At 42.8% G+C, this 25,194-nt stretch overlaps 2 protein-coding genes across 2 annotated transcripts; one reads left to right on the top strand and one right to left on the bottom strand.

Moving 5' to 3' along the window:
* Positions 1–427: 427 nt before the first annotated feature.
* On the top strand, positions 428–20,569 carry b4galt1l (DP-Gal:betaGlcNAc beta 1,4- galactosyltransferase, polypeptide 1, like). The gene is made up of 6 exons (XM_038286638.1): positions 428–1,134; positions 7,115–7,350; positions 15,052–15,239; positions 17,614–17,736; positions 19,009–19,113; positions 19,305–20,569. Exons 1-6 carry the CDS (start codon positions 828–830, stop codon positions 19,432–19,434), a joined length of 1,089 nt encoding a protein of 362 aa, XP_038142566.1. The 5' UTR covers positions 428–827; the 3' UTR covers positions 19,435–20,569.
* A 233-nt stretch (positions 20,570–20,802) lies between these two features.
* Positions 20,803–24,311, bottom strand: exosc3 (exosome component 3). The gene is made up of 4 exons (XM_038286640.1): positions 24,012–24,311; positions 22,459–22,608; positions 22,158–22,309; positions 20,803–21,729 (listed from the first exon to the last, which is right to left on the bottom strand). Exons 1-4 carry the CDS (start codon positions 24,234–24,236, stop codon positions 21,522–21,524), a joined length of 735 nt encoding a protein of 244 aa, XP_038142568.1. The 5' UTR covers positions 24,237–24,311; the 3' UTR covers positions 20,803–21,521.
* Positions 24,312–25,194: the final 883 nt, after the last annotated feature.

Here is a 25,194-nt window from a genome sequence, read left to right as displayed (position 1 = left end):
AGTGTATATGAGAGCGTTCTAGTAGTGTATATGAGAGTTTTTTAATAGTGTATATGAAAGCTTTCTAGTAGTGTGTATGAAAGGTAAAGCTTTTCACCAGTTTATATGAACAGTTCTCACTACTTTGTATGAGAGCTTTTGAGTAGATTATATAAGAGGTAAATGTTTTCACTAGTTTATGTGAGAGCTTTTTACTAGTGTTTGTGTGAGGTTTTCAGTATATTATATGGAAGAGTGTAATTTAATATGTGTATATGCAAGTTAATTCTGATTTATGTCCCTGGGGGCACCTCATAACTTTCAGTTCATTTTTCGGCACTTCGTTCTTCCTTTCTCTACGTAGTTTACACAGCGCATTGTTTTGGGGAATTTAATCTGAAAATCCGACCGGAAGTGGTGCGCAAGACTTCGTCATAAGAACCTTCACAGTTGTCAGTGTCCAGTTAACTTAATATCGGTGGTTCCTGCTCGCCATCAGCGTCATTCTTCGGTTTCTTAGTGTTATTTGACACCTTTCTGGGTTTTACAAGCTTCTTTTAGTCTCAGTGAAGTTTTTCAGGGAGCTTTGGACTAAAGCCTGTCAGTTTTTAAGACTTTTTTTTTTTTTTTTTTTTTACATTTATACACGAACAAGCAAGAGGCTAACCCCGCTAGAGGATTTTCCGAATTTTTATCGACTTCCTGCCCATATTTCTGGGCTCTTCCTTAGTTTTTGTCCGAACTCTGTTGGAAAGCATGGAGTTCTGCCCTACAGACATGAAGGCGGAACGTGAGAGCAGATAGCGGTGAACCCAGACTATTCCAGGACTCAGAACCGAGCCGTTAGGATGGCAACAGACTTTAACTTGATCCACCGAACCTGTAAGTTGGTGGTGCTCCTCTGCTTCCTTCACATCTCTGTCACCGTCTTCTTCTACGTCCGATCTATGGACATTCGGTTCTCATTCGCCCAGAACCAGCAGTCCCACACTAACCTAAGCCGGTCCAGTCATGGCCTGCCCTCTGTTAGTAACTCTAGAACCGAACAGCCAGAAGCACCCACCCTAAAGGCAGAGGAGAACCAGCGGGGCGAACCGGATCAGAATCCAAAGGAGAAGCAACCTGAGAAATGTCCAGAAACATCACCTCTTCTGGGTGAGTTCGGTTAGAATACAATAGAAAATTCCTTTATTGGTTTTATTTCATTCCTCTGATGTGATCCAGTCTTTATTTCTGGTCCAGATGGGCTTTTACCAGAGATTTCCTTGGAATAATTATGATAATTAATAAATGATCCATTAAGATTCAGTAGAGGGAAAAGATAAGAATGTTATCTGGAAGTGAAATTCAGGACTGTTAGGCAATGGTGGTACTACTGTGTGTTTTTACTTCCACCAGGAGCTTCAGATTACTTCAAGAGTTATTAAAACTGTATGAAGGCCTGAAGTTAGATCCAGCAGGGTCCAGATCTCAAGCACTTCATTGTGGTCTTTGTTAGTTTAGGTCCCCCCCCCAAAGTGGGATAGTTTACGGACTTTAGCCAAATGACTCTTAGTTTTATTACACCATAAATGAGTAATTACAGCTGTTTATTGGTTGGTGTTAGTTTGGTCTTTCTCTCAAGCCTACTCCTGCTCCAGAATTGCTTTCTTCTGTACCTGTGTCACTTTTTACACACTAGTGGCTCTTATATTTAATTATTATTCCTGAAAGTATTCCAGGAAATTGGAGGGGAGGAAAGCATAACCCAATGGTAAACATTCCTTCCTTCCAAAGGAATGAGGTTTCTATAGAAATGTAGATAATGATGCAGACACACCGGTTCTACCTGTTCTGTGTGGGTTCATAAGAATAAGAATACGTTTAATTTTCAAATTCACATGCCTTTCACACACAAATGTCCCTCAGGACACGTCAGCCTCCAGTGTGTTGTTTCCATTCCTCCTTCAGGTGTGCTGAGCTGTGCCTCTGTCTGTCAAGGAAAAATGTTAGGGCTGGGTCAAATCAGAGACCCTGATGGATGAATGTTAAAAATCTCATGATCTAGTTGCTAGCATTTCCTGTCATTGTATCTGTGCACTGGCTCATTAATGTACAGTTCACTATGGGTTGGGACCATTTAGCGGACCAAAAAGTTTGCAAGTCTTGCTGAGGACAGCAGATAAATAAAGACAGGTTTTCTCTGCCTGCACGTCCACTCAGATTTGCATTTGGCTGCCATTTATTTTATTCCTAATTTACATAAAAAAGCCATTGGCTCTGCTTTAGTTAGTCCAAGAAGCAGATATAGATTGCCAAATAAAAACAGTACAAACGTCAAACTAACTGGAAAAAGAATGTAAAACATAGAAGATTAAACTGCCTAGCTTTTTGTTTTTATCCTTGTATAGTTTTGGTGTACATGCAAAAATGCTCTCAATGACCATAAGTGCAGAGACTGATGTGGTGTAAATTGGAGTTAACTGGATCAGAGTAGCTGAAATGAGCTTTCCATAATCACAGATTTTTTTCCCCCTATGCGTTTGTCCTGAGTCATGTTCTTGAACAGAACCCAAAGAGGATGTGATTTTTTTTTTCTCTGGTAGAGCAGATTTTATAGAATCGGGATGCTCAATAGGACACCTCGGGTTGGCTGTCAGCATGAACTGCAGGGGATCCTGGACCCAGGCTTAATCCATCTAGGAAAATCCTTACTGTTTGAGTCTGTGTAAGCATCAGACCTCTAGGTTTTTTGACATTTCAATAATTATACATATGTATAATCCTGCAGCTGCACAGGAGCCATGGTTGGCTGTGCATGAGCAGTTGGCACGGATAATAACAGTTGGTTTGCAGTTTCAGTCACACGTGTTGGAAACTACAGGAAATGTGGAGTTCTTGGTTCAGCACTTCATGGAGAAGCTGCAGGTACTGTCAGGAACCTTTATTCAGTTCTTAGAACCCTCAGAAAGCTGATAGAATTGTTGGATCAAAACATGGGACATTTTATGCTCTAGTAAGTTAAAGCTGAAGTCTGTAAGTTTTTAAAAATCACTTTTTTGTCATATTGGCTAAAACTGTCCCTATGCCCAGACAGCAGTACATGTGATATGTAACCTGTGAAAAAAACTGGTACCGCCTACTGCCTGTATTTCAATCTGGAAAAAATAATTCGGGACGAGTCAAAACAACCAATCACGGCCAGAGGAGCGTCTGATGGAGTGTCAATCACAGCTCACACACGCTGAATCCCGAGAGGGTGGGGGAGTGGCGTGAAACCTGTTTTTCTTCAAATTTTCAGTCGAAGTCTGCTCTCTTCTCAATGTTACAGACTGCAGCTTTAAATTAGTTTCTACTGCACACATCCAGATAATTTCTTTTAAGATCTGGTGTTTAAAAGAAACTTCAGCTTTAACGGTTTTTCAGAATATAAATGGTTGTATGTGAGAACGTATCTCTTTTTTTGTTTGGTTCTGGGTGCCCACATAGAAAAAGCTGAGCTTTGTCTGGAAGACTGCAGGTACAGGTGCTGGTCATAAAATTAGAATATCATGAAAAAGTAGATTGATTTCAGTAATTCCATTTAAAAAGTGAAACTTGTATATTATATTCATACATTACATACAAACTCATATATTTCAGATGTTTATTTTGTTTAATTTTGATGATTACAAATGACAACAAATGAAAATCTCAAATTCATCATATCAGAAAATTAGAATATTGTGAAAAGGTTCAAAATTGATGGCCCCTGGTGCCACACTCTAATCAGCTAATTAACTCAAACCACCTGCAAAAGCCTTTAAATGGTCTTTCAGTCTAGTTCTATAGGCTACACAATCATGGGGAAGACTGCTGACTTGACAGTTGTCCAAAAGACGACCATCGACACCTTGCACAAGGAGGGCAAGACACAAAAGGTCATCGCTAAAGAGGCTGGCTGTTCACAGAGCTCAGTGTCCAAGCACATTAATAGAGAGGCGAAGGGAAGGAAAAGATGTGGTCGAAAAAAGTGTACAAGCAAGAGAGATAACCGCACCCTGGAGAGGATTGTGAAACAAAACCCCTTCAAAAATGTGGGGGAGATTCACAAAGAGTGGACTGCAGCTGGAGTGAGTGCTTCAAGAACCACCACACACAGACGTATGAAAGACATGGGTTTCTGCTGTCGCATTCCTTGTGTCAAGCCACTCTTGAACCACAGACAGCGTCAGAAGCGTCTAAAGAGAAACAGGACTGGACTGCTGGTGAGTGGTCCAAAGTCATGTTCTCTGATGAAAGTAAATTTTGCATTTCCTTTGGAAATCAAGGTCCCAGAGTCTGGAGGAAAAGAAGAGAGGCACTTCATCCACGTTGCTTGAAGTCCAGTGTAAAGTTTCCACAGTCAGTGATGGTTTGGGGTGCCATGTCATCTGCTGGTGTTGGTCCATTGTGTTTTCTGAGGTCCAGGGTCAACGCAGCCACATACCAGGAAGTTTTAGAGCACTTCATGCTTCCTGCAGCTGACCAACTTTTTGGAGATGCAGATTTCATTTTCCAACAGGACTTGGCACCTGCACACAGTGCCAAAGCTACCAGTACCTGGTTGAAGGACCATGGTATCCCTGTTCTTAATTGGCCAGCAAACTCTCCTGACCTTAACCCCATAGAAAATCTATGGGGTATTGTGAAGAAGAAGATGCAATACACCAGACCCAACAATTCAGAAGAGCTAAAAGCCACTATTAGAGCAACCTGGGCTATCATAACACCTGAGCAGTGCCACAGACTGATCGACTCCATGCCACGCCGCATTGCTGCAGTAATACAGGCCAAAGGAGGCCCAACTAAATACTGAGTGCTGTACATGCTCATACTTTTCATGTTCATACTTTTCAGTTGGCCAACATTTCTATAAATCCTTTGTTTTTATTGGTCTTCAGTAATATTCTAATTTTCTGATATGATGAATTTGAGATTTTCATTTGTTGTCATTTGTAATCATCAAAATTAAACAAAATAAACATCTGAAATATATGAGTTTGTATGTAATGTATGAATATAATATACAAGTTTCACTTTTTAAATGGAATTACTGAAATCAATCTACTTTTTCATGATATTCTAATTTTATGACCAGCACCTGTATTTGCTCTAACAAATCATGTTATGAGTCAGGAAACTGTCCAGTCCTGCTGAGGAGTTTGGCACTGAAGCATTAGTCTAGAGGCAACGTTGCTTATTAATCTTCAGCAAATTCCAGCTAATACCCATCTTCAGTTGTTTTTACTCCTGTTCTGTTTCTAATCTGCTGCTTCAGAGATAACCAAACAGAGGGACATTCTCTGTTAAACTCTTAGATAAATAAAGGACAACTCACCCAAGAATAAACTTTTTTTGTGTGGGTATTGGATTGTCTTACTATGACGTCTATGTTCCAGGACATGTATGCTGCATTTGTGTCTAAAGCAGTCTGTTTTTTTGTCCTGTCACAATTAAACGGGTTTAATGTATCTGATCTTGAGTCGGTATCAGTGACTGCTCCCCTGATATTTTCAGCTAGAAAAGCTGACCTGAATAGCTCTGCCCTGTGGGGTATAAAGACAGCATTATCTCTGCTCGTCTCCATAGTGAGTTGGAGGAAGTTTTTACAGTTTACTCTAATCCACAATTTACCAAAAGCAGAAACTCTCCTCATGCTATGGTTGGATTATTTGAGAATATCTAGGGTCAGCGGCTCAAACATGGATAGCTCGGGTCCAGCACAGAATGAGTTGTTCTTTAAAGGGAGCCAGTCAGGTGCTATCACCTTACAAAGCCGCTGATCGGACCTGGCTTATTAGAAAATTAATTGCTTGTTTTTATTTATATATATATATATATATATATATATATATATATATATATGACTAGATGAGAAGATGGATATATGTATGTACATATATGCTTTACAAATCCTTGATTTGGACATTCATGTGTCTGATAGCACCTTATTAATTGCAGACACAACACATAAGAGATGCAATAAAATTATTTAAATTCTACAAAGATTCTAAACAAGGAGCACTTGGTTTCAAGAGCCCAGATGTTGGTTAATAATGATCCAGAGGCATCACCCACTCTGCCAAGGCCCTTTAAGAGTATTTACGTTGATCTCCCCATCTTCAACAACAGTGTGAAGACAGGGACCACTCAGCATTTCTTGGAATTCTTTTTTCCAGTAAGCTTTGTTACAGTTGTCCCAGTAATACTTATTAATTTCTTAACAATGAAGATGTTGCAGCTTTGATAGTCTCTCAAGATCAGCACAAATCACACCTACTTTTATTGATTAATTTGTAGTCTGTAATGTTTGAAATAGTTTGATCAAGTGATATTAGTGAGAGAATAATAGTCCTTTATAATAGATATGAGAACAACTGACCCATGTAATATTAACCAATGAGTTACAGAAGCAGACTGTTTCTATCAATGAAAAAATATGGGAGGTTTTAGATGCAGGCTGATATAATTCAATATAGGGCTGAAAAATTTAGCTAAAAATCTGAAATAAGATTACTTTCAACCAATACTGCAATTGCAGTCCTGGGCAGAAGCTGCTTAACCTTTTACCTTTAGGGCACTAATAGCAAAAAACAAACAGACACAGAGAGTTGTTTTCCCTCAGGCTGTCTCTCTTTTTGACTTAATGTCACTGCAAATTACTCACTCTAGAAACAAACAAAGCCTTTGTACTACTTAACCTTGAAGTCAGGTTTTTTGTTGGTGGATACATTTTTGTTTTTCTGTGATTGTTACTGTCCAACCAGGTTAGAGTTTTAAATCTCAGCCAGAGTTCAAGGTACCTACAGTGTAACAGAAGGGAGACAGTTTGTGTTTCGGTCCTGTTTTAGTTCATATTGGTTTTTAGATGCAAATTACTCTCTCCACATGACAAAATCTAGACCTCAGAGCTTTTTGCTGTGGTGACAGTCTCTGGTTTCGGGCTCTAATGATTCAATAATGTCTGATTTCTCTGACTGTCCTCGTCTGTTGCTTGCATCCTGCTGTAATCTCAGTTGACCTTCGTTCTGTGTCTCTGCATGTATTCGGTCACAGGTCGAGCAGCTGCAGTCTGTTTACAAAACGCCTGAAGAATCTTCTCGGATGGTTTAACTCCCCTGTTTTCTGTTTCCAGTGGGTCCTCTTAGGGTGGAGTTCAACATCCCTGTAAGCCTGGAGCAGGTCAAGAAAGACAACCCCAACATCCAGCCGGGCGGCCGCTTTAAACCCAAAGACTGCCTGGCCCTGCAGAAGGTCGCCATCATTATCCCTTTCCGCAAGCGAGATGAACACCTGAAGTACTGGCTGTACTACCTGCACCCCATTCTGCAAAGGCAGCAGCTGGACTACGGCGTGTATGTCATTAACCAGGTAGGTTACACCAGCGCAGCAAGGACTGACAGAACTGAACAGACCCACTGACTGAACCATAGAGCCACCTTGTAACCCACAGCCACCTGCCTGAAGTCGTTCTCCTTCAGTACCAGGACGTTAACTTGTGACTTGATTCGTCTTTAGTTCAGGTCGATGAGGGATTGACTTGTTTGTTTAAAAGGGGTAACGGTGAATCATAGTTCTGATTCAGCAGAACCTAGAGTGGCTTAGCTAAACCAGATCAGGTAAACCAGTTGATGAACTGAGTCAAAGCGGAATGATGGTAGACCCAGTACTGATCACAAAAGTCCTCAGAAAGTCACAGTTTGTCTAAATCGGATCATCCTGGTGACTTTTTGGTGATACTTTTCTGATTTTTAACACCAGGTTTTATTGGGATGGGCCCACCGAGACCCGATTAGTCCAGCTCTCTCTTTCAGCACACAGGCATGTCAGAGCAGGTGAGTTCAACATACAAAGCTCAAGTCTTGATCTCCGGTAGGAATGTTGTCAAGGGACTCAGTAAGGGGTTGGCTGGATTAGCGAGGAAGGAAACCTGGATTACATCGGGATCAAGCCAGGATTATCCAGATTCAACCAAAGAGACGTACAGATTTACTTCTAGGTGAAAACATGTCAGCTGAATGGATGTTATAAGAACATCTGCTGTTAATGATCCAACCTAAATTGCATATCAGAGTATCAGACTCGCTGATCTAATCCAGGTGTTTTCAGAGGAACCTGGTTACAGAAGGAAGCCTCAGGCGAAGAGGTGGGGCTTGTGTCCAGGTAACTGTCATTACTTGACTGGAGCCTGCTGGGAGTTGCTTTGCCTCTGCAGAGCTGCGAGCTCCTTCAGGCAAATGAAGGAGCTCGCAGCTCTGCAGCTACATGTTCTGGCAGGGTTGGAATCACTTTGAACCTGAGCGAAATTGTTTAGCAGAACCAGATGTCCCTCAGGTTCCCAGAGCTGGACTGCATGTGATGCTGACCTAAACAGTGATCCAGGTGCATGTTTGGTGTGTGCCAAACACTGACGGATTCAGATATTAAACACGGTTCGTGCAGTAACCATGTGTGTTCACTCTGCTGCTGTTCTGACTCACCATGTTCTTCTTCTTTCTGCTTCTTCTCCTTCTGCTCACCCTCCTCAGTTTAAGCTCCTCCCTTTCGCCTGCCCCTCCCCCTCTCTTTGCATGTCAGGCCTTTCTGACCAATGGCTGTGGAGCTGCTGAGACCCACCCCTACAGCGGGTGTTGCTAAGGGGGTCGCTACGGTAATTCAGCTTTCTTCTCTGTTTTTCCTGTCTGCTGCTGGTTTCTGTTTCAGCCATCAGAACACACCTAACAGGTAAACAATGAAGAAAAACCCGCAAAACAAGCTAGATCGGTTCTTTGATTTCAGATCGAATAAAAAATCCAGTTACAGTTTAGGTTTCGCTTTACCTCAGATTATCGCTTGAATTACACTTGCTATTAAAAAAACAAAACACAAATAATGATAATAATAATAATAAACATGTTACAGATATGAATCTGCTGAGCTGATGGATTACCTGTCCAGGTGAGACAAACAAAGAGCTTTGTACTAACACTTTTTTATCTGTAAACAGGAAGTGGTCATCTGATGTTACAGGAAGTTGTTTTAAGACAATAAAACATTTGAACCATTTATAATAATCTAAAAGCTGCAATCATGCCGTATGAAATAATGAACAATCTGCTGCATGACACTAATCACAGGTTACCATGGTAACCATGTTAACTTAAAATTTCAGCATTAGGACATGCAAGTGGAGCAGTGGTTAGTGCACACGACCCATATACCCACCTTAGTCCAGTACTCGCTTACTGTCCAAGGCCGTTTCTCAAGTTCTCGGCAAGTCCAGTCTTGGCAAGAACACAAGTAAGTATGGACTTGTGACATCAATACACGCTCGGCTCGTCTGGAGCTGCATTTCACCTCCTGTTGTTAATAGTCTCTAGATACTAATAAATTCTGACTTTTTTCATTTAGTGGGGGAATAATAATTAACACAGTCAGATAAATGCAAATCAAATGAACATTTAGCCAAATAAAACAAAAAAAATTGCCATCAGAGCCAGCGGTGATTCACACGCGGCTCTGCCGAGAGAGGGCCGCTGCAGACGGGCTGCGGTTAGCCATGGCTGTTGCTAGCTTTGGAGCTACTCTGGTTGCCGCAGTCCTCTCAACTTCAGAAATCTTTTTTTTTATTACGCATTAAATCAGTAAATGGATTATATAGTCATGTTTTAAGGTATAATATTCTCGCCTCAAAGGATCTTAAAACGTACTTTTATTGAACAACAGCAACAGAAAATAACTTTTAACTTTCATTATAGCGCTCCATTTAAAGCTGCTATTTCCGCAGTGCATGCTGGGACAGCTGCCAGTCTCGAGAACTGACAAGTCTGCTCTGATGCATACTCGATAAAGAGGGCGGGGCGAGAACAACATCCGGGGATTTGATGCGTTCTCGGTCTGATGACGTGTCACGAGCACACGAGAACGCTCAAGAACACATATTGAGAAATGGCCAATGAGCCATTAGTGCTGTAAAAACTCAAAACAAAAATTTATTATTGAACCAGTGATGAGCTGGGCGTCATTTGCAATGACCCACATGGATTTTCTGTTGAAACACAGATAACAGAGAAAGGTTTCTTTTATTCATTCCTAACCACTTGAGGGAGGGAAACCAGAGTCCTCCTGTTTAGATGTGCAGATCTCAAATAGTGCTTGAGAACAGGGCAACGCCCACAGGCAGCAACTTGAAGCAGCTCTTGAAAACTCTTCAAAATATGCTGCCCAGAAGACTACAAACTATGCATCAATCCTGTATCTCTGACCGCCAGCACCTGCTGCAGCTAATGATAACTAGTGTCTTTTCTTGGCTAAGTAAATACAGCCACTCTTGACTGCTTAAAAAGCTTCAGAGTGCTTCGAACAGACTCACACAGTGTAGCGGACCCATGGAGAATACCATGCCGGAAAAAGAGAAAGAGAAAAATGGTGTGCAAGGCTGCGAAAACGTGCTGCAGAGATGGGCTAACAGTAAAGCTAAAAACCAATTCCTACAGACTGCTGCTCCTTTCAGTCCTGCTCTCCAAAGCCCACTCACTGGAAAACAAAATGGATCATCTTCAACTCCAACGCTCTTCAAAGAAAGAGATAAGTAACTGCCGCCCCATCAAACTGACAGAGTCACGACGTAACTCATCAGTACCGGATAATGCCGTAAACCTGCAGGGGCTCTCACTATTCCGTGTCAATTTGAACTCTGAACTTAGCGGTAAGACCAGAGGAGGGGAGCTGTGCACTCACATAAACAACACCTAGTGTAAAAATGCTAGCTTGGTCACCATGTTGTACTCTCCCAACATCCAGATTTTGACTGTTAACTGCAGACCATTCTATCTGCCTAGCGAGTTCACTGTTGTTAGCATCACAGCTGTATATGTGCCCCCCATCGCTAATACTACAGAGGCCATGAGTGTTCTTGAGCAGACCATCTCCAAGCTTCAATCTGAACATACGGAGGGCTTTTTTTTCTCCTGGCTAATTTGAAGACTATTCTCCCTCATTTTTACCAACATGTGGACCAACATGTTTACCAACTCTGGGACAGAACACTCGGGACTTGGTCTACCTTAACATAAAAGATGCATTAGGAGCAGCCCTACCGCCACCTATCTGTCAGGCTAATTCCTGCATATAGGCTGCAGCTCCTCAGGGCTAAACCAACAGTGAAGCAGGTCAGGGTGTGGACTGAGGGGTTCATGGAGGCATTCCAGGGCTGTTCTGAATGCTCTGACTGGAAAATTTTCAAAGCTGCAGCAACTTATGATAACAAGATCAATATTGATGAGTATGCCATGACTGGAGAGGTTCGAAAATCGCTAAAAGCACAGAACTCTGCCTTCAAGCCTGGTGACAGAGAGGCACTGAGGACAGTGAGAGCCAACTTTAACCGTGCCATTAGGTCAGCGAAGCACAACCACAGCCAGAAAATCCAGTATCTCTTCCGCAAGTGCCAGCAACACCAGGAGAATGTGGCAAGGCATACACACACCCTTCCCCCGGTGGGTGTAGCTGATGCTGACTTCCTAAATGGACTAAACAATGTCTATGGAAGGTTTGAGGCACTAAACAGCACACAAGCAATAAAAGCTGTTCCCCATCAGGGAGAGGAGGCACTCTGCCTTAACACAGCTGATGTGTGGAAGACTGAGGAGAATCAACCCAAGGAAGGCCCCAGGCCCCGATAACCTATCTGGGCGTGTTTTCAAGGACTGTGCAGATCAGCTGGCTGGTCCTCAGACATCTTTAACACCTCGCTGGACCAATTCCATAGTGCCAGCATGCTTTAAGTCTGCAACCATCATTCTGGTCACAAAGAAGCCTCAGGTCATCTCACTCAGTGACTACAGGCCCCGTCGCACTGACTACCATCATGATGAAGTGCTTTGAAAGGCTGGTTAAAGAACACGTCGTCTCTAGTCTCCTCCCAAAGTTCATCCCATTCCAGTTTGCCTAGAAACGGAACCACTCCACTGAGGACACCATCTCCTCCGCTCTTCACCTGAGCCTGGTACACCTGGAGGAGAAGAACACCAGCGTGCGGATGCTGTTCCTGGACATCAGCTCAGCTTTCAACACCATCATCCCACAGCATCTGTTAGGAAAACTACTGGAACATCTGGGCTTCAGCACTACCCTCTGCAATTGGTTGATAGACTTCCTCACAAACAGACCTCACTCAGTCCGGGTTGGACAGAACCCCTCTAATGTCATATCACTAAGCACAGGCTCTCCTCAAGGCTGCGTCCTGAGCCCCCTGCTGTTCTCTTTGAAGACACACGACTTCGCCCCCAGGTTCACCATCAATCACATTGTGAAGTTTGCACATGACACCACGGCTGTTTGCCTCATCAGAGACGACAACGACCAGGACTACAGGGAGGAAGTGGAGCAGCTGGTGGGCTGGTGCAGAGATAACTGCCTTATCCTGAATGTGGAGAAAATGAAGGAGATCATCGTAGACTTCAGAAAAAAACCAGCATAACCACGCTCCACTGCTCATCAGCAGCTCAGCTGTAGAGGTGGCCAGCAGCACCAAAGTCCTGAGGGTGCACATCACAGACACCCTCACCTGGACTATAAACATCACCTCACTGGTCAAAAAGGCACAGAAGCGATTGTACTTCTTGGATGAGGATGTGGAGAGCCCACCTGCCCCCACACATCCTCACCACCTTCTGCAGAAGCACCAAAGATTGAGGCGCTGCAGCCTACACACCACACAGCTGGTCAGAACGCAGACTGGAAGAACGTCAGAAGAGTGGTGAGAACAGCAGAGAGGATCATCGGGGCTCCAATCCCCTCCAATAAAGACATTTCATCCCAGCACTGCGTGTCCTGAGCCCGTAACACAATCAATGACCCCTCACACCCCCACCATGGACTGTTGCCCTCTGGGAAGAGGCTTCACAGCTTTTGATGCAGGACCAGCAGATTCTGAAACAGCTTTTTCCCCACTGACATCACACTGTTCAACTGATCAAGTCACAAATCAGGACTGTGCATCACACTTGTACAAATCATATTTGCACTAAATAACGAATGTTCTGTTTCTAGTGCATTTGCACCATATTCTTCTGATTACTGCCGAAATGGAAAAGGTCATTTCACTGATGAAAGCTGCTCATTCACTGTTGAAAACCTGTATGCATCGAAATTTTGTTGACAATAAATGACAAAGTTTGTCTAAGATGGATTTAAAGTAATGTTATTCTACTGCCTATAAATCCATAGAGCTTAAACAGTGGCAATGAAAAAGAAATATGGCAAAGAAAAATCAAACATAAAAAAAAAAGATGTAACTGAATAAGAAATAGTGAAACGGAAAAAGTGACCTCTTATGCTGCACATTTTTTTCCAATGAGAGACGTTTCCAGCTGCCCTGCAGAGTTCTTGCAGTAATGATATAACTGCAAGCTGGCAGTGATTTGGCATTGAGGAGTGCTCCTTTCTCCCCTTAGCTACCTCAGTGATGGGGACGGTAGCTACTCAAGTATAAATAAGTCTTTCTGTTTATGTTATTGTAAGTAATATAAAGTGCTTATTTTAGCTAACTTGTCATTACAGGTGTGTCTAAATTCAGAGGTGCATCTTTTTGAAATAAGTATTTATTGGCTCATTTGTAGCAACTATGATCCACTTAGAAAACCTCTGCAGGCTGAGGTGGCTGTCTTCAGTTCGTCTGCACATATATGAAATTAACTAAGTAAAAAAAAAAAGTTAAAAATGAATTAAAACCAAGTAAAAATGATGGTTAATGACAATGACTATTGATAGAAATACCGATTGGTACAATTAAAACATCACAACTCTTATTATAAAGGATGGGTCTGAAGTTTCCTTTGTGGAGAGAGAAAAATCAGCAGTCACAGGGTACCGTCATGTATGCGGTCCACATTGGAAGGCCAGTCCAGTAATTAGTTAAGTGTTTTAAACTTTTCTTTAAATGATTTACTTAAATCATAAGGGAATTAAATACATGATGTCAAAAAGCTAGTGTTCAGCTTAGTTAAGGCCTTTATTATAACTGTGCACATTTCAGCTGAAATTATTATTTTTTTCTGAACTTTAATGTCCTATTGGAGAATGTATTAGAAAATGAATTGTTTGCTCATCTTTAACACATGCCTGCAACCATGGTACAACAGAAATATGGTCGGGATCTAGTTAGTATTACATTTTTTCATCAATGTTTTAATTTTAATGTTGGACTTAATAATCATAAACCCTCCTTGGTTTTGCCAAATACTACCTACAGAAATGCTAATTTGTTAATATTAAGCTCATACTCTTTTCCCAAATAACCATCTCTTTGAAACTCAAAACAAAAAACAAAATTTGATATGTCCTATTTGCCCAGGTAATAAATATATTAAGAACCTTCATCTTTATCCAAGTCAGGTAGTTATTGGTACTATTCATTGGACACATAATGTTGATGTGAAACCCTGACGGATGTAAACGAGGGGCAGAAGTTCATGTCATCTCAGTTCTTACAAGGCTGACTGCTTTAAGGAAATGATGGTGCCTTCCTATGTCAGATGATTATTACTGAAAGTAATGATGAGATGCGGAAACCAAAGCTTTGTCACTAATCAGTGATCATACTGATGATTTAGTCCAAAGCTGCTGTAAACGGTCACTTTTTCAGTCCTGCCCTAAAGAAGCCAACACGTTGTGAACAACTTGTGCAGTTTGTTTGAAACACTGTCTCCCTTTTAAAGACCTGAATGTTCTATATGGTTCTTACCTTACCTGCATCTCAGAAATGTCTTTCCTACCAAATCCATCCAGTGCTTTGGGGACCATTAACATAATTTATGTCTAGTCTTTGACCCTGATCAGTGATTGAAGAACTGGGTCTGACATGATCCATATTTCTGGCAAGGGACCCAATAGAAGCTGCTTCAGACTTGGTGAATGTTTAGACAGCAGCTGTTGTTCTACTTCCTGTTTTGACAGGAAGTCCGTTCTTCTGATGACGTTTTTAATCAGTGCATTCGGTCTCATATTGCAGATGGTTGTTCAGGCCCAAACATTCCTTTCTTCAGTACACTAGAGCTTCTGCTGATGGATCTGTGTGTGTATGTGTGTCAGGATGGGGATGAGATCTTCAACCGGGCCAAGCTGCTAAACGTGGGCTACACGGAGGCTCTGAAGGAGTATGACTACGACTGCTTTGTCTTCAGCGATGTGGACCTGATCCCCATGGATGACCGGAACATATACAAGTGCTTCAGTCAGCCCAGACACCTGTCTGTTTCCATGGACAAGTTTGGCTTCAGGTAAGATCAGTTACTGGAAAGCTGCAGTCTACAGGAAGGATTAGAGCCATTCATAGAACCTTTAAGGCTTGAACCCTCATTGTCTGCAGGTTTCGATTTCATTAGTCATAAAATGCAGCTCTGAACCATCACAGCTGAAAACGTTTAGATCTGTCCGCAGGCCAGGTTCTGCCGGCTGTTAGTGTTGGAACACAGCTTGGTGGAAGTCTGAAATGTTTAACATCAGGTGGTGTTGGGCCTAAATGTGCTGTTAACAGTGGACCATGACTGCGAGGAGAAACTAATCAGGTGGTGTTGGGCCTAAATGTGCCGTAAACAGTGGACCATGACTGAGGGGAGAAACTTCTCCTTAACGCTTGAGTTCACATTTAGGAAAGGAAAACCGATCTGGAGCAGGACAGAAGGAGTGAAACTTACGACATGGAAAAACATTAAATCTTTTTAACCTCTGTCTTATTGGAGCTGTTTATTTAGCTAAAAATGTGAGATTGTGCAGAGATCCAACTGATCTTAATCTTTATATCTTCTCAAGATCCAACCATGTTTTTAATTCACCATATTATACAACTCCCTCTTCTGTTGATCTCTGTGGTTTACCTCATAAACCTGCTGGAAAACCAGCAGAGACTCTAAACTGTGGTCTGAAGCATCTAGATAAAACTAGCTTGAGGTTGGGGGGGTTAGAAGGAACAGGAAGTGCTGACAGAGACACTACAGAGGAATATATGGTCTCTGAAGCAACACCATGTGCCCTGGCTCTAGCTTCCTGTTTCCTGTTTATGACAGTTCGCACTCTCACACACATCTGGGTACTTGCTGCAGGACATTTTTGGTGAATTTTACTAGAAAAGTGAGTTGGCTAAGTTAAGCAGCAGTGTGTTGCAGTGGGTTTGTCAAAGGTATGGCGCAGACATTTTTGATTTATGCTCAATATTGAAGCGTGGTCTGCGCTATGTTTATTCCACGCCACAAAGAAAAAGGGGAAAATCACAAACTAACTCTGGTTCTAGATACGGCCAGAGTAGGGGCAAGTTTGTCCCACAACGAAGGGAAATGAGGGCGAAATAGAGCAAGATCAAAAAAAGGTCCCAGCTTTCTCGCGCCGTAAACTCTTCTAGCTGGTCCAACTTCACGAGTCGTTTTCCGCATGGTCATACAAACAAAACAAGCCGGTAAGGTACCAAACAGGAGACTCATAGTGTAGAGCGGATGTAGATTTGACCAATCGGAGGCCTCCTGTCTGCGGTCACCTTCAATTTGGGAGAGATGTAGCAGAGCGTCTGCAGAGGGGGCGGGGACATCTCTGTCTTCACTGCAACAACTATGAAGGTGACGTAGTTTTGAAGTATAAATCAGCCTTAAGGCGTGATTTGGGTTTGGGTGAGGGAAAGTACCAGTAATGGGTATGTTAAGGGTTGTTATATTTAGGTTTTAGAAGGAGTAGAAAATGAATGCATGTCAATGGGAGTGTCCTCCCTTTGCATTTAAAATACATTTACACATAGGTCCAGTTTGAAGACATGATGGCCCAATCCCAAACCAGCCCCTAAACACTAACCCTCCGTTTGGGTGTTCCCACAGAGGGTCCGCGACGTAAGTGCCTTCCCAAAATACGTAGTGGGTAGGGAGAGTGGACCGTCCAGTCCTTAAATAGCGAGTCTGCAGCAGTTTCAGGAATTTGGCAGCAGGTGTAACAGCGGCCTGGCAAAGGAAACATTTTCCTCCAGATGCAGGAAAGGATCTTGCTGATCCTTTGCTGCATCTACATCACACTGACAGAAAATCACAAAGAAGCATATGAAAAAAAAAAGTAATTAATTCCAAAGGGGAAGGTCCTTTTTTAAGTGGTAGTTTTGTTTGACCGTATACATTTGCTTTAAGAAAGGGGAAAATGTTTAATGTTAAGTCAACCTGCGCCACAGAGCTACAGCCATGGGGTGTCACTGTGTTGCCATAGCAATGACTGCTTTCCTTTTGCGTTGGAGGTAGGAAGCCGTCCCATTCTCGTATGTACCCCCCACCTTCAATCAAGGCGCCTTCCACAGCTGCAAGTGAGACTACACAGGGATTGGCAGTCGTTAGGGGGCGGTTTGGGATTGGGCTGTGAACACCTCTCACTGTCACCGTGGTAACCTCGGCTTCATCTGATGTGTTTGAAACTGAACTGGTTAGAAAGCCCCTTACTTGCTTAATATATATATAAATGAGCTTAATGTCATTTGGAGTGAAGGACTTCTTTTTTTTTTTTTTTAGGGATCTCAGGAAAAAACTGCATCTGATAGAGCCACAGCTTTTCATCCTTTATAGCTGACAGGTTCTCCTTAGAGGTTCATGGTTATGCTTTTAGGTGAACTGATCCTCTGTTCTCCTGCAGGTTACCCTACCACCAGTACTTTGGAGGCGTTTCATCCATGAGCAAAGAGCAGTACCTAAAGATTAATGGGTTCCCGAACAACTACTGGGGCTGGGGCGGGGAGGACGACGACATCTATAATAGGTAAGCTCACCTGGGGGCTCGTCCTCAACACAGTCACCTCTGTCAGGGATCAGCCCACTGGTTATGATCCAAGCCGATGGATGGCTGATGTGACCGTGTTGGTTCTACTGCTACTTGGAGGATGATCTGTCATATCTAAGGCTACGTTCACACAGCAGCATGAAGTGACCTAAATACGATTTTTTGCCAATATGCTACCTGGATCTGATCTTTTCATGGCAGTCTGAACAACACAGATCCGATTTTTTCCAATCCGACCCAGGCCACTTGGCTATGTGGTCCTGAATTTGATCTTTTCAAATGTGACCTGTGTCTGAACGACCAGGTCGCATTCATCCGACCTGAATGTTATTAATACCCGATAAACGTCACTATTATGCGTCTTGCTATGCAGAAGCGGCAAGAAAAACAACTATATTAACAACAATATTAAAAAGATAGAGTTTTTATGGTTGGAAAAGATCGCTAGATGCGCGCCGGCGCTACCATTCATGTTTACTTCTGGAAAAAAAGAGCACGCAGGCCTGTGATGTCATTGCGTCCTCTACCGCGCATGCGGGACACTTGCGTTGTATCACTGCAGTTCACACAGGAGATCACATACAAGTCGCATATATTTGGAAATAGGAACGGCAACGTGACAAAATTGGATTTGCACAAAAAAATCGGAATTGAGCATCAAGGCCTGCAGTGTGAACGTAGCCATAGAGTGCTTGGCTGCAGCCAGGAGATGTGTCACGTGTCACAGCACTCGTCTGGTGAATTTAAACCACGTGCCACATTCTCTTACCTTTCCAAACAAACACTACATAAAATTATAACTTGTCTTATTTGGGATAATTAAATGTTGGTTTTGATTAATGTTTAAAAAAATAAGTGATTATTTAAGTTGTTTCTTTTTATGATCCACTGTAAAATAGGTTCAGGTATTTGTCCTGTAAAGTTATTAAGTACAGAGCAGACTGGTGATAAGAATCTTCAGCAGAACCTCCCTGAGTCACAATATGTGAAGGGTCACTGAATATGGTAACACCCAATGTTTTATCACCTGAAAAAACAATGTTATATTGCAAATGTAAGAGATCAGTAGCTGAAGTTCACCTGACCAGTGCAATGACACAGCAGGTCTATAGGCTGCAGCCATAGCCAAGTCACAACATTGAGTTTTTATGGTTTAAAATGGACTGGTTCTGGTGCGGTCCAGGAGTGAACATATTGTTATAGACTAGTAAACTGTAGTTTCCTACTAAGTAACAGATTCTGTCTCTCCAGGCTTGCTTCCAAAGGGATGAGCATCTCCAGACCCAGTGGAGAGGTCGGAAAATGCCGCATGATCCGACACATCCGGGACAAGCAGAACGAGCCAAACCCTCAGAGGTACAGACACTCTCAGGTTCTCTTTGTCCATAAACTGATGGAACTTCACGTTGAAACCCCTTTTCTTTAGTTTATTGGGTTCACAGAACCGGGCTTGCAGTAGAGATTTGCTCTCTGTCAGGAGTTGCCTTTGCGATCTGGGATTCTCCTGCTGATCCCAACGGCTTAATGCGGTTCTGTTCTTGTTCCAGGTTCGACCGGATCGCCCACACACGAGAGACAATGCACAAAGATGGGATCAACTCCCTGACCTACAACGTGATTCAGGTCGAGAAGCTTGACCTGTTCACTAAGATCACAGTGGACGTGGGAAAGCCCTGAGCGGGCTACTTTAGGACCCGTCGGGCCACGAGCCGGACCGGAGCCGGACCAATGCAGTAAAGACCATGCGCTGTTTATGACACTTGAAACTTTTAAACAGGGGTTCTGGTTCTGTTGAACCAGACCTGTTGGACTCATCTCATTGTTGCACAAACAAACTGAATGTTATTTTTCTCTGCCAGGCCTTAAGGACTTTCTGGTTGGAGCCAATCAGACGCTGCTGCAGCACATTATAAAAAATGCTCTTATTCTACAAACCTGAAATCCTGCAGGGTCACACAGGGAGGGGGATGTTACAGACTGGGCCGGGTTGATTCTGAACATAGCAGGAGCTTCTAGCTACTAATCAGATGAGAGCATATCGATGCAGGTTCTGTTTGGGATTTTTGTTTTCTGTGAGGCGGGGCTAAAAGCTGACAATTTGATTAGTCAGCTTATGTGATTCAATCGTACGAAATGAAAAGTCCAAAAGCTGTTGAACTTATGAGGTTCTGCTTGGTGAGAGATGCTAATGGTTCCGATTCACAACCAAAGACGCTCTGAAAGGAACCAGGTCGAACAATGGTTCAGCTTAGCCTGGGGAATGCACCAGTAAGGTTCTGGTGACAACCAAACAGAACCAGTCGTGGTTTTAATTGGACCAAACCCGTTTCTGTGGTCCCACCATGTTACTGAAGGTCAAGATACCACTTGGTGTCGAAACGATTCAGATTTAAAATCTGATAATTGAAACGAGACTAGGTTTAGAACCGGGTTCCAACTGCTGGTTAGTGTGATTGATAATCAGTTCTGATCGGGGCCAGAACTCGACCCATTGATTTAGGGATCTCTGTGTAAATGATCAGATATGTTGAGCATAAATGATTTAAGATTAATTTTGACTGAGGGATTCTTCCTGCAGCTGTTGGTACCAAAGACCTCGTTGATCCCTTAAACCGGGTCAGCTGACAGCTGGACTGGACCAGCTCTTATAATTGATTTATCAGTTCTTTGTGGGTGTGTGTTCGTGACTGCTTTTTCTTCCCGTTTGTGTGGAACAATCGCCTGTAATGTGCCTTAAACTGACCGGTGTCATGTCGACCCGTTAAACTGGTCCAGGTACCAGTATGTTGCTAATAAAAAAAGATGAAATCAATACGTTTTTCTTCAGTGTCCTGAATGAGAGCTTTAGTTAAAAACATCGGGTAGCTATCTTAAACCTGAACTGTTCTGGTGCTAAAGTTGCAACTAGGCGTTTCTAGTTGATCTGGATTAGTGCAGCAGAACTGCTCAAACAGGTTCCTTTGTTCAGAAAACATAACTCTTCCTTTAGGTTTACAGAACATTAAATAAAAACATAACATGGTTAGAAGGAAATGAACACCAGGAAAGATTTAACAAAAAGATTTTATTCAATGTGTGCCATTTGAGTCTAAAAAAAACAGCAATGGATAAAATAAAATTCAATTAGATCCAAAACAAACACAAGCTGCAGAACCACGGATGGATTAAAGCTGCTTTTACAGATTCCAACTAGAACAGCGCCCAATTTCATTCACACAAACACAGGGAGGTCTGATCCAATATGATCCCCAAGTCAGAACCAGCTGATCCTTTGGATTCTCATGTCAAACGGCTATGGGAAATCTCAAACAGAAATGCCTCTGAACACCACAGATCTGGCTGCTCATCTCCATGGTTACAGGCTCAGAGGCTGTTCATCAAAGTGAGTTTAAATAAACAGCGATACCAAATTCAAAATAGAAACTTTATTTTCAAATTTAGAAACATTTTTACAGTGAAAAAGGAATGCTGCCAGGAGACCAGATCCTCCGAGGGTTCCTGTCAGTGTTGCCATAGAGACGAGTCATCTATCACTGTTCGGTGGTTACCTGCTGTGAGGTTCCAATCAGACAGCTGGTCGATCCTTTTATCCAAGCAGTCCTCAAGGGTTAACTGAGCAGTAAACTAGTCCCAACATAACTGATCCACTCACTGAACCTTAAGCCACTAGCAGGACTGTGATTGGCTGACCGTCTGCCTGCTGAGCCATTTGGAGCTCGTTCTGAAACCAATCAGCAAAATAAATATCTGCTCAGCTCCTGAGTCTAGAGCCCCCCTTGCTGGACCCGCTTGAACAGCTGCTGCCTCTGTGACGGCGTCATAGTGTCGCAGCTCTGCAACAAGTTGGCCACAATCAGAGTCTGCTGGACGCTTGCTGCCCGGACCCAGACCCGGCCGTTCATCCCCACCACCAGCTCGCAGGGGAACAGTTTCTCCAGGTCGGCCCGCAGGTCGCTGTGGGGGGCCAAGAGCCTGCAGACACAGGAGAACAATTTCTCAGGACCGCAATAGAGAGTTTTGGAAGATTACTGTGATTCATCAGAACCCCCCCCAGCTGCATGTTCAGAGAGTTAATATGAATTCAGCATCAAGCAGAACCAAACAAATCAAAACCCTGCTAAAAGAACCCTGCACATCAGTGGAGCATATAGCAGCTGCAGGATCCAGCTTGCTGATCCGTTTGGGATTAACAGAACACTGCTTGGTTCTTTTAATCAGATTTCTATTGGTGTCTGATGCCTTCCAGATTGCAGTTTTTTTTTTTTTTTTGTGGTTTTCTGACTGGGACCGGCCCTGACCTTATCCCTAGTTTTTTGGGAACTGGGCTCAGACCAAAACCAGCTGGAAGCTCCAGTAACTGTTGGGAGGAGGAACACCTGAGGAGCTGTTGGGTGAGTTACCTTCTGACGAGGCCCAGAGACACTTTGATGAGGAGACCCCCAGCTCCGAACACACCCATCCCGTTGGCCCGGCCCGATCCGTCGATGCAAACCAGCTCCGGCTCCATGTCCTTATTAGCTACAACGAATTGAGCAAACACCAGATCGCCCACCTGTGGACCGAAAGAGAAATGAGGGCGATCAGGGTTAAATAAAGCCAGGACAGGTTCTGTAGAATTATGGGCCTTTAAACAGCCTGATCCAATCGCAGGAACCACTACGGATCGTCTGACAACAGAGACTGCACATCTAAATGTGTCACCTGGACATTGGGTCGGTTCCTTTTGGTGGCGCCCTCAAAGGCCAGGTAGGACAGAGATGCCTGCTCGCTTCCTCCAAAGTCCACCTTGAAGACATCTCCAGATTTAGCAGTCACAATGCCAATCACAGTCTCTCCTTTAGCTGGGACGTACTGAGGACAGAACGATAATGGAGAAATTCAGAGACTATCTGGTATGGTTCCAAACAATGGAAGCGGTTTGGTATCAGCAACCTGGTGCGTATCAACATAATGTCTAAGTATAAAATGTTAGTGAAAAGGTAAGGTTGACCTCAATGCTACTGCAGGTGATCAGAGCAGAAACCAAAACAAACAGAAACACAAATATGCTCCTAGTATCAATGGAAATTATTTCATTATAGAATTTAGAATGGATTAAAAAATGTGTTTAATTATAAAAATGTAAATTGTAACAGCATCCAAATGTTTAAGCATCTCTACATCATTACTTTGATTTACTCTCCAGGTTGTTCTTTTCACTACTTTATCCATTAAGCATCAACATGGACTCACCTGCTGCTTCTATAAAACTGTTTGATTCTAAGCAAAACCACCAGAAAATTTTATGAAATAAAGGTGGATAAAATTGAACTAGACAGAGGAGTGCTGAAAGGGAAACTGGTCCTGGGATCACTGTACCAAGAGGCTGGCTTTTCCTCTGTTTTAATGAACCAAAGCCTGCTGCCATCTGTGGATTACCATTTAGGTTATGAACACTGACATCATCATGAACAATAAAGCAGATCTCACCTCTTTTACATCCTATACAGAGTTTATTATTGTACATTATTTTGTTTGGATTATTTATTTTAAAATATTTTTTTCTACAATTCTGTATGCAATACGCTCATCAACTCCTTTCCATTTTATTAGCTTAAGGTGCTTTGGGAAAAACTTGCTGGATTGAAGTAGAATTCACAAAATTAATTTTCCTAAAATGAAATCCCTTTAATCCGTAGCATTCCCTGTGAAAACAGACCCTGAAGTTCTTCATCCAGCTGAGAGAAAGCATCCCTGCTAGTCTATTAGGGTGGATGTCCCTAATAATGATCATAACCTAAGAGCTCCCTCTCAGAGCCAACAGGCCAAAGTTAACAGGTCAAAGGTCATGGTGGGCTGAACTAGGCTGACTGTTCAGAAGGATTATAGGAGAAAGCTTCTTCTCTAGGAACGAGATGGCAGTAGGTTGACAGAGCTGCATCTGGATGAAGGGTAAGACTTATTGGACAATGTCCTTTGGACAAATGAAACCCAACTATTCAGCATGACAATCTATTCTAAAAATGCATCCATTCCGAAATATCAACTATTCGACCTGTTCTAGAAGTTTTATAAACTGATAAGATACAGCTCATAAAAAGAAAAACTTACATTCTCAGTTTCTGTCAGAACATCCGTTTGATTTCTAGTAGATTTTACACTAAACTGAGTTTATTCCTTCAGGATTAAGCTTCAGAGCATCGTAGATCCGTGTTTCTATGTTTGACTGATCTAGACAAAAGTTCGGCTGTAAGTTCGGAGCGGACCGGACTCACCCTCCTCTGCTGTGACTCGATCCAGAACTTGTTTGGCTCTTTGTGTCTTAGCACACCGCTCCGGCTCACCAGCAAACGGTCGCCGCTCTGCCGTATCCCAGGCCCGGCTACCAGGCGTTCCGGCTTCCCGCTTTCAGTCAGAGAAAGGGTTTCCTGAGGGCCACAGCAGAACTGATCTCCAGGTAGCAGGACATCTCCAACCCGCTCCTTTAAAACTGAGAACATCTTCACAGATACCGCGTTTCTCTACAGGAAATAGATAGGGACTTGATGAGCGGCCGCAGCGCCCCCTATCACCCTGGATGACTTTACACATGCGCAGCTTCTTCGAGTTTTACGGCGGTTGGCGACTACCGCCACCTACTGTCCCGGAATATGGGTCAGCCTGTGACCTCAAGTACATCCCGCTGCAGCCTGCGGGAACATACAGGTGCTGGTCATAAAATTAGAATATCATGAAAAAGTAGATTGATTTCAGTAATTCCATTTAAAAAGTGAAACTTGTATATTATATTCATACATTACATACAAACTCATATATTTCAGATGTTTATTTTGTTTAATTTTGATGATTACAAATGACAACAAATGAAAATCTCAAATTCATCATATCAGAAAATTAGAATATTACTGAAGACCAATAAAAACAAAGGATTTATAGAAATGTTGGCCAACTGAAAAGTATGAACATGAAAAGTATGAGCATGTACAGCACTCAGTATTTAGTTGGGCCTCCTTTGGCCTGTATTACTGCAGCAATGCGGCGTGGCATGGAGTCGATCAGTCTGTGGCACTGCTCAGGTGTTATGATAGCCCAGGTTGCTCTAATAGTGACTTTTAGCTCTTCTGAATTGTTGGGTCTGGTGTATTGCATCTTCTTCTTCACAATACCCCATAGATTTTCTATGGGGTTAAGGTCAGGAGAGTTTGCTGGCCAATTAAGAACAGGGATACCATGGTCCTTCAACCAGGTACTGGTAGCTTTGGCACTGTGTGCAGGTGCCAAGTCCTGTTGGAAAATGAAATCTGCATCTCCAAAAAGTTGGTCAGCTGCAGGAAGCATGAAGTGCTCTAAAACTTCCTGGTATGTGGCTGCGTTGACCCTGGACCTCAGAAAACACAATGGACCAACACCAGCAGATGACATGGCACCCCAAACCATCACTGACTGTGGAAACTTTAC

This window comes from Cyprinodon tularosa, unplaced genomic scaffold, assembly GCF_016077235.1.
Source record: "Cyprinodon tularosa strain WSP-4 unplaced genomic scaffold, ASM1607723v1 ctg229, whole genome shotgun sequence".
Taxonomy (NCBI): Eukaryota; Metazoa; Chordata; class Actinopteri; order Cyprinodontiformes; family Cyprinodontidae; genus Cyprinodon; species Cyprinodon tularosa.
This window is presented reverse-complemented; position numbering and strand designations above follow the sequence as displayed.

Bases quoted from the DNA above. Each gene is read 5' to 3' on its own strand.
- exosc3 (XM_038286640.1), bottom strand. From the start codon at position 24,236: ATGTTCTCAGTTTTAAAGGAGCGGGTTGGAGATGTCCTGCTACCTGGA. The intron at 22,609-24,011 runs GTGAGTCCGGTC...TTCTGTCCTCAG, and splicing joins TCGAGTCACAGCAGAGGAGG to TACGTCCCAGCTAAAGGAGA. The intron at 21,730-22,157 runs GTAACTCACCCA...CTGTGTCTGCAG, and splicing joins TCTCTGGGCCTCGTCAGAAG to GCTCTTGGCCCCCCACAGCG.
- b4galt1l (XM_038286638.1), top strand. From the start codon at position 828: ATGGCAACAGACTTTAACTTGATCCACCGAACCTGTAAGTTGGTGGTG. The intron at 7,351-15,051 runs GTAGGTTACACC...TATGTGTGTCAG, and splicing joins GCGTGTATGTCATTAACCAG to GATGGGGATGAGATCTTCAA. The intron at 15,240-17,613 runs GTAAGATCAGTT...GTTCTCCTGCAG, and splicing joins ATGGACAAGTTTGGCTTCAG to GTTACCCTACCACCAGTACT.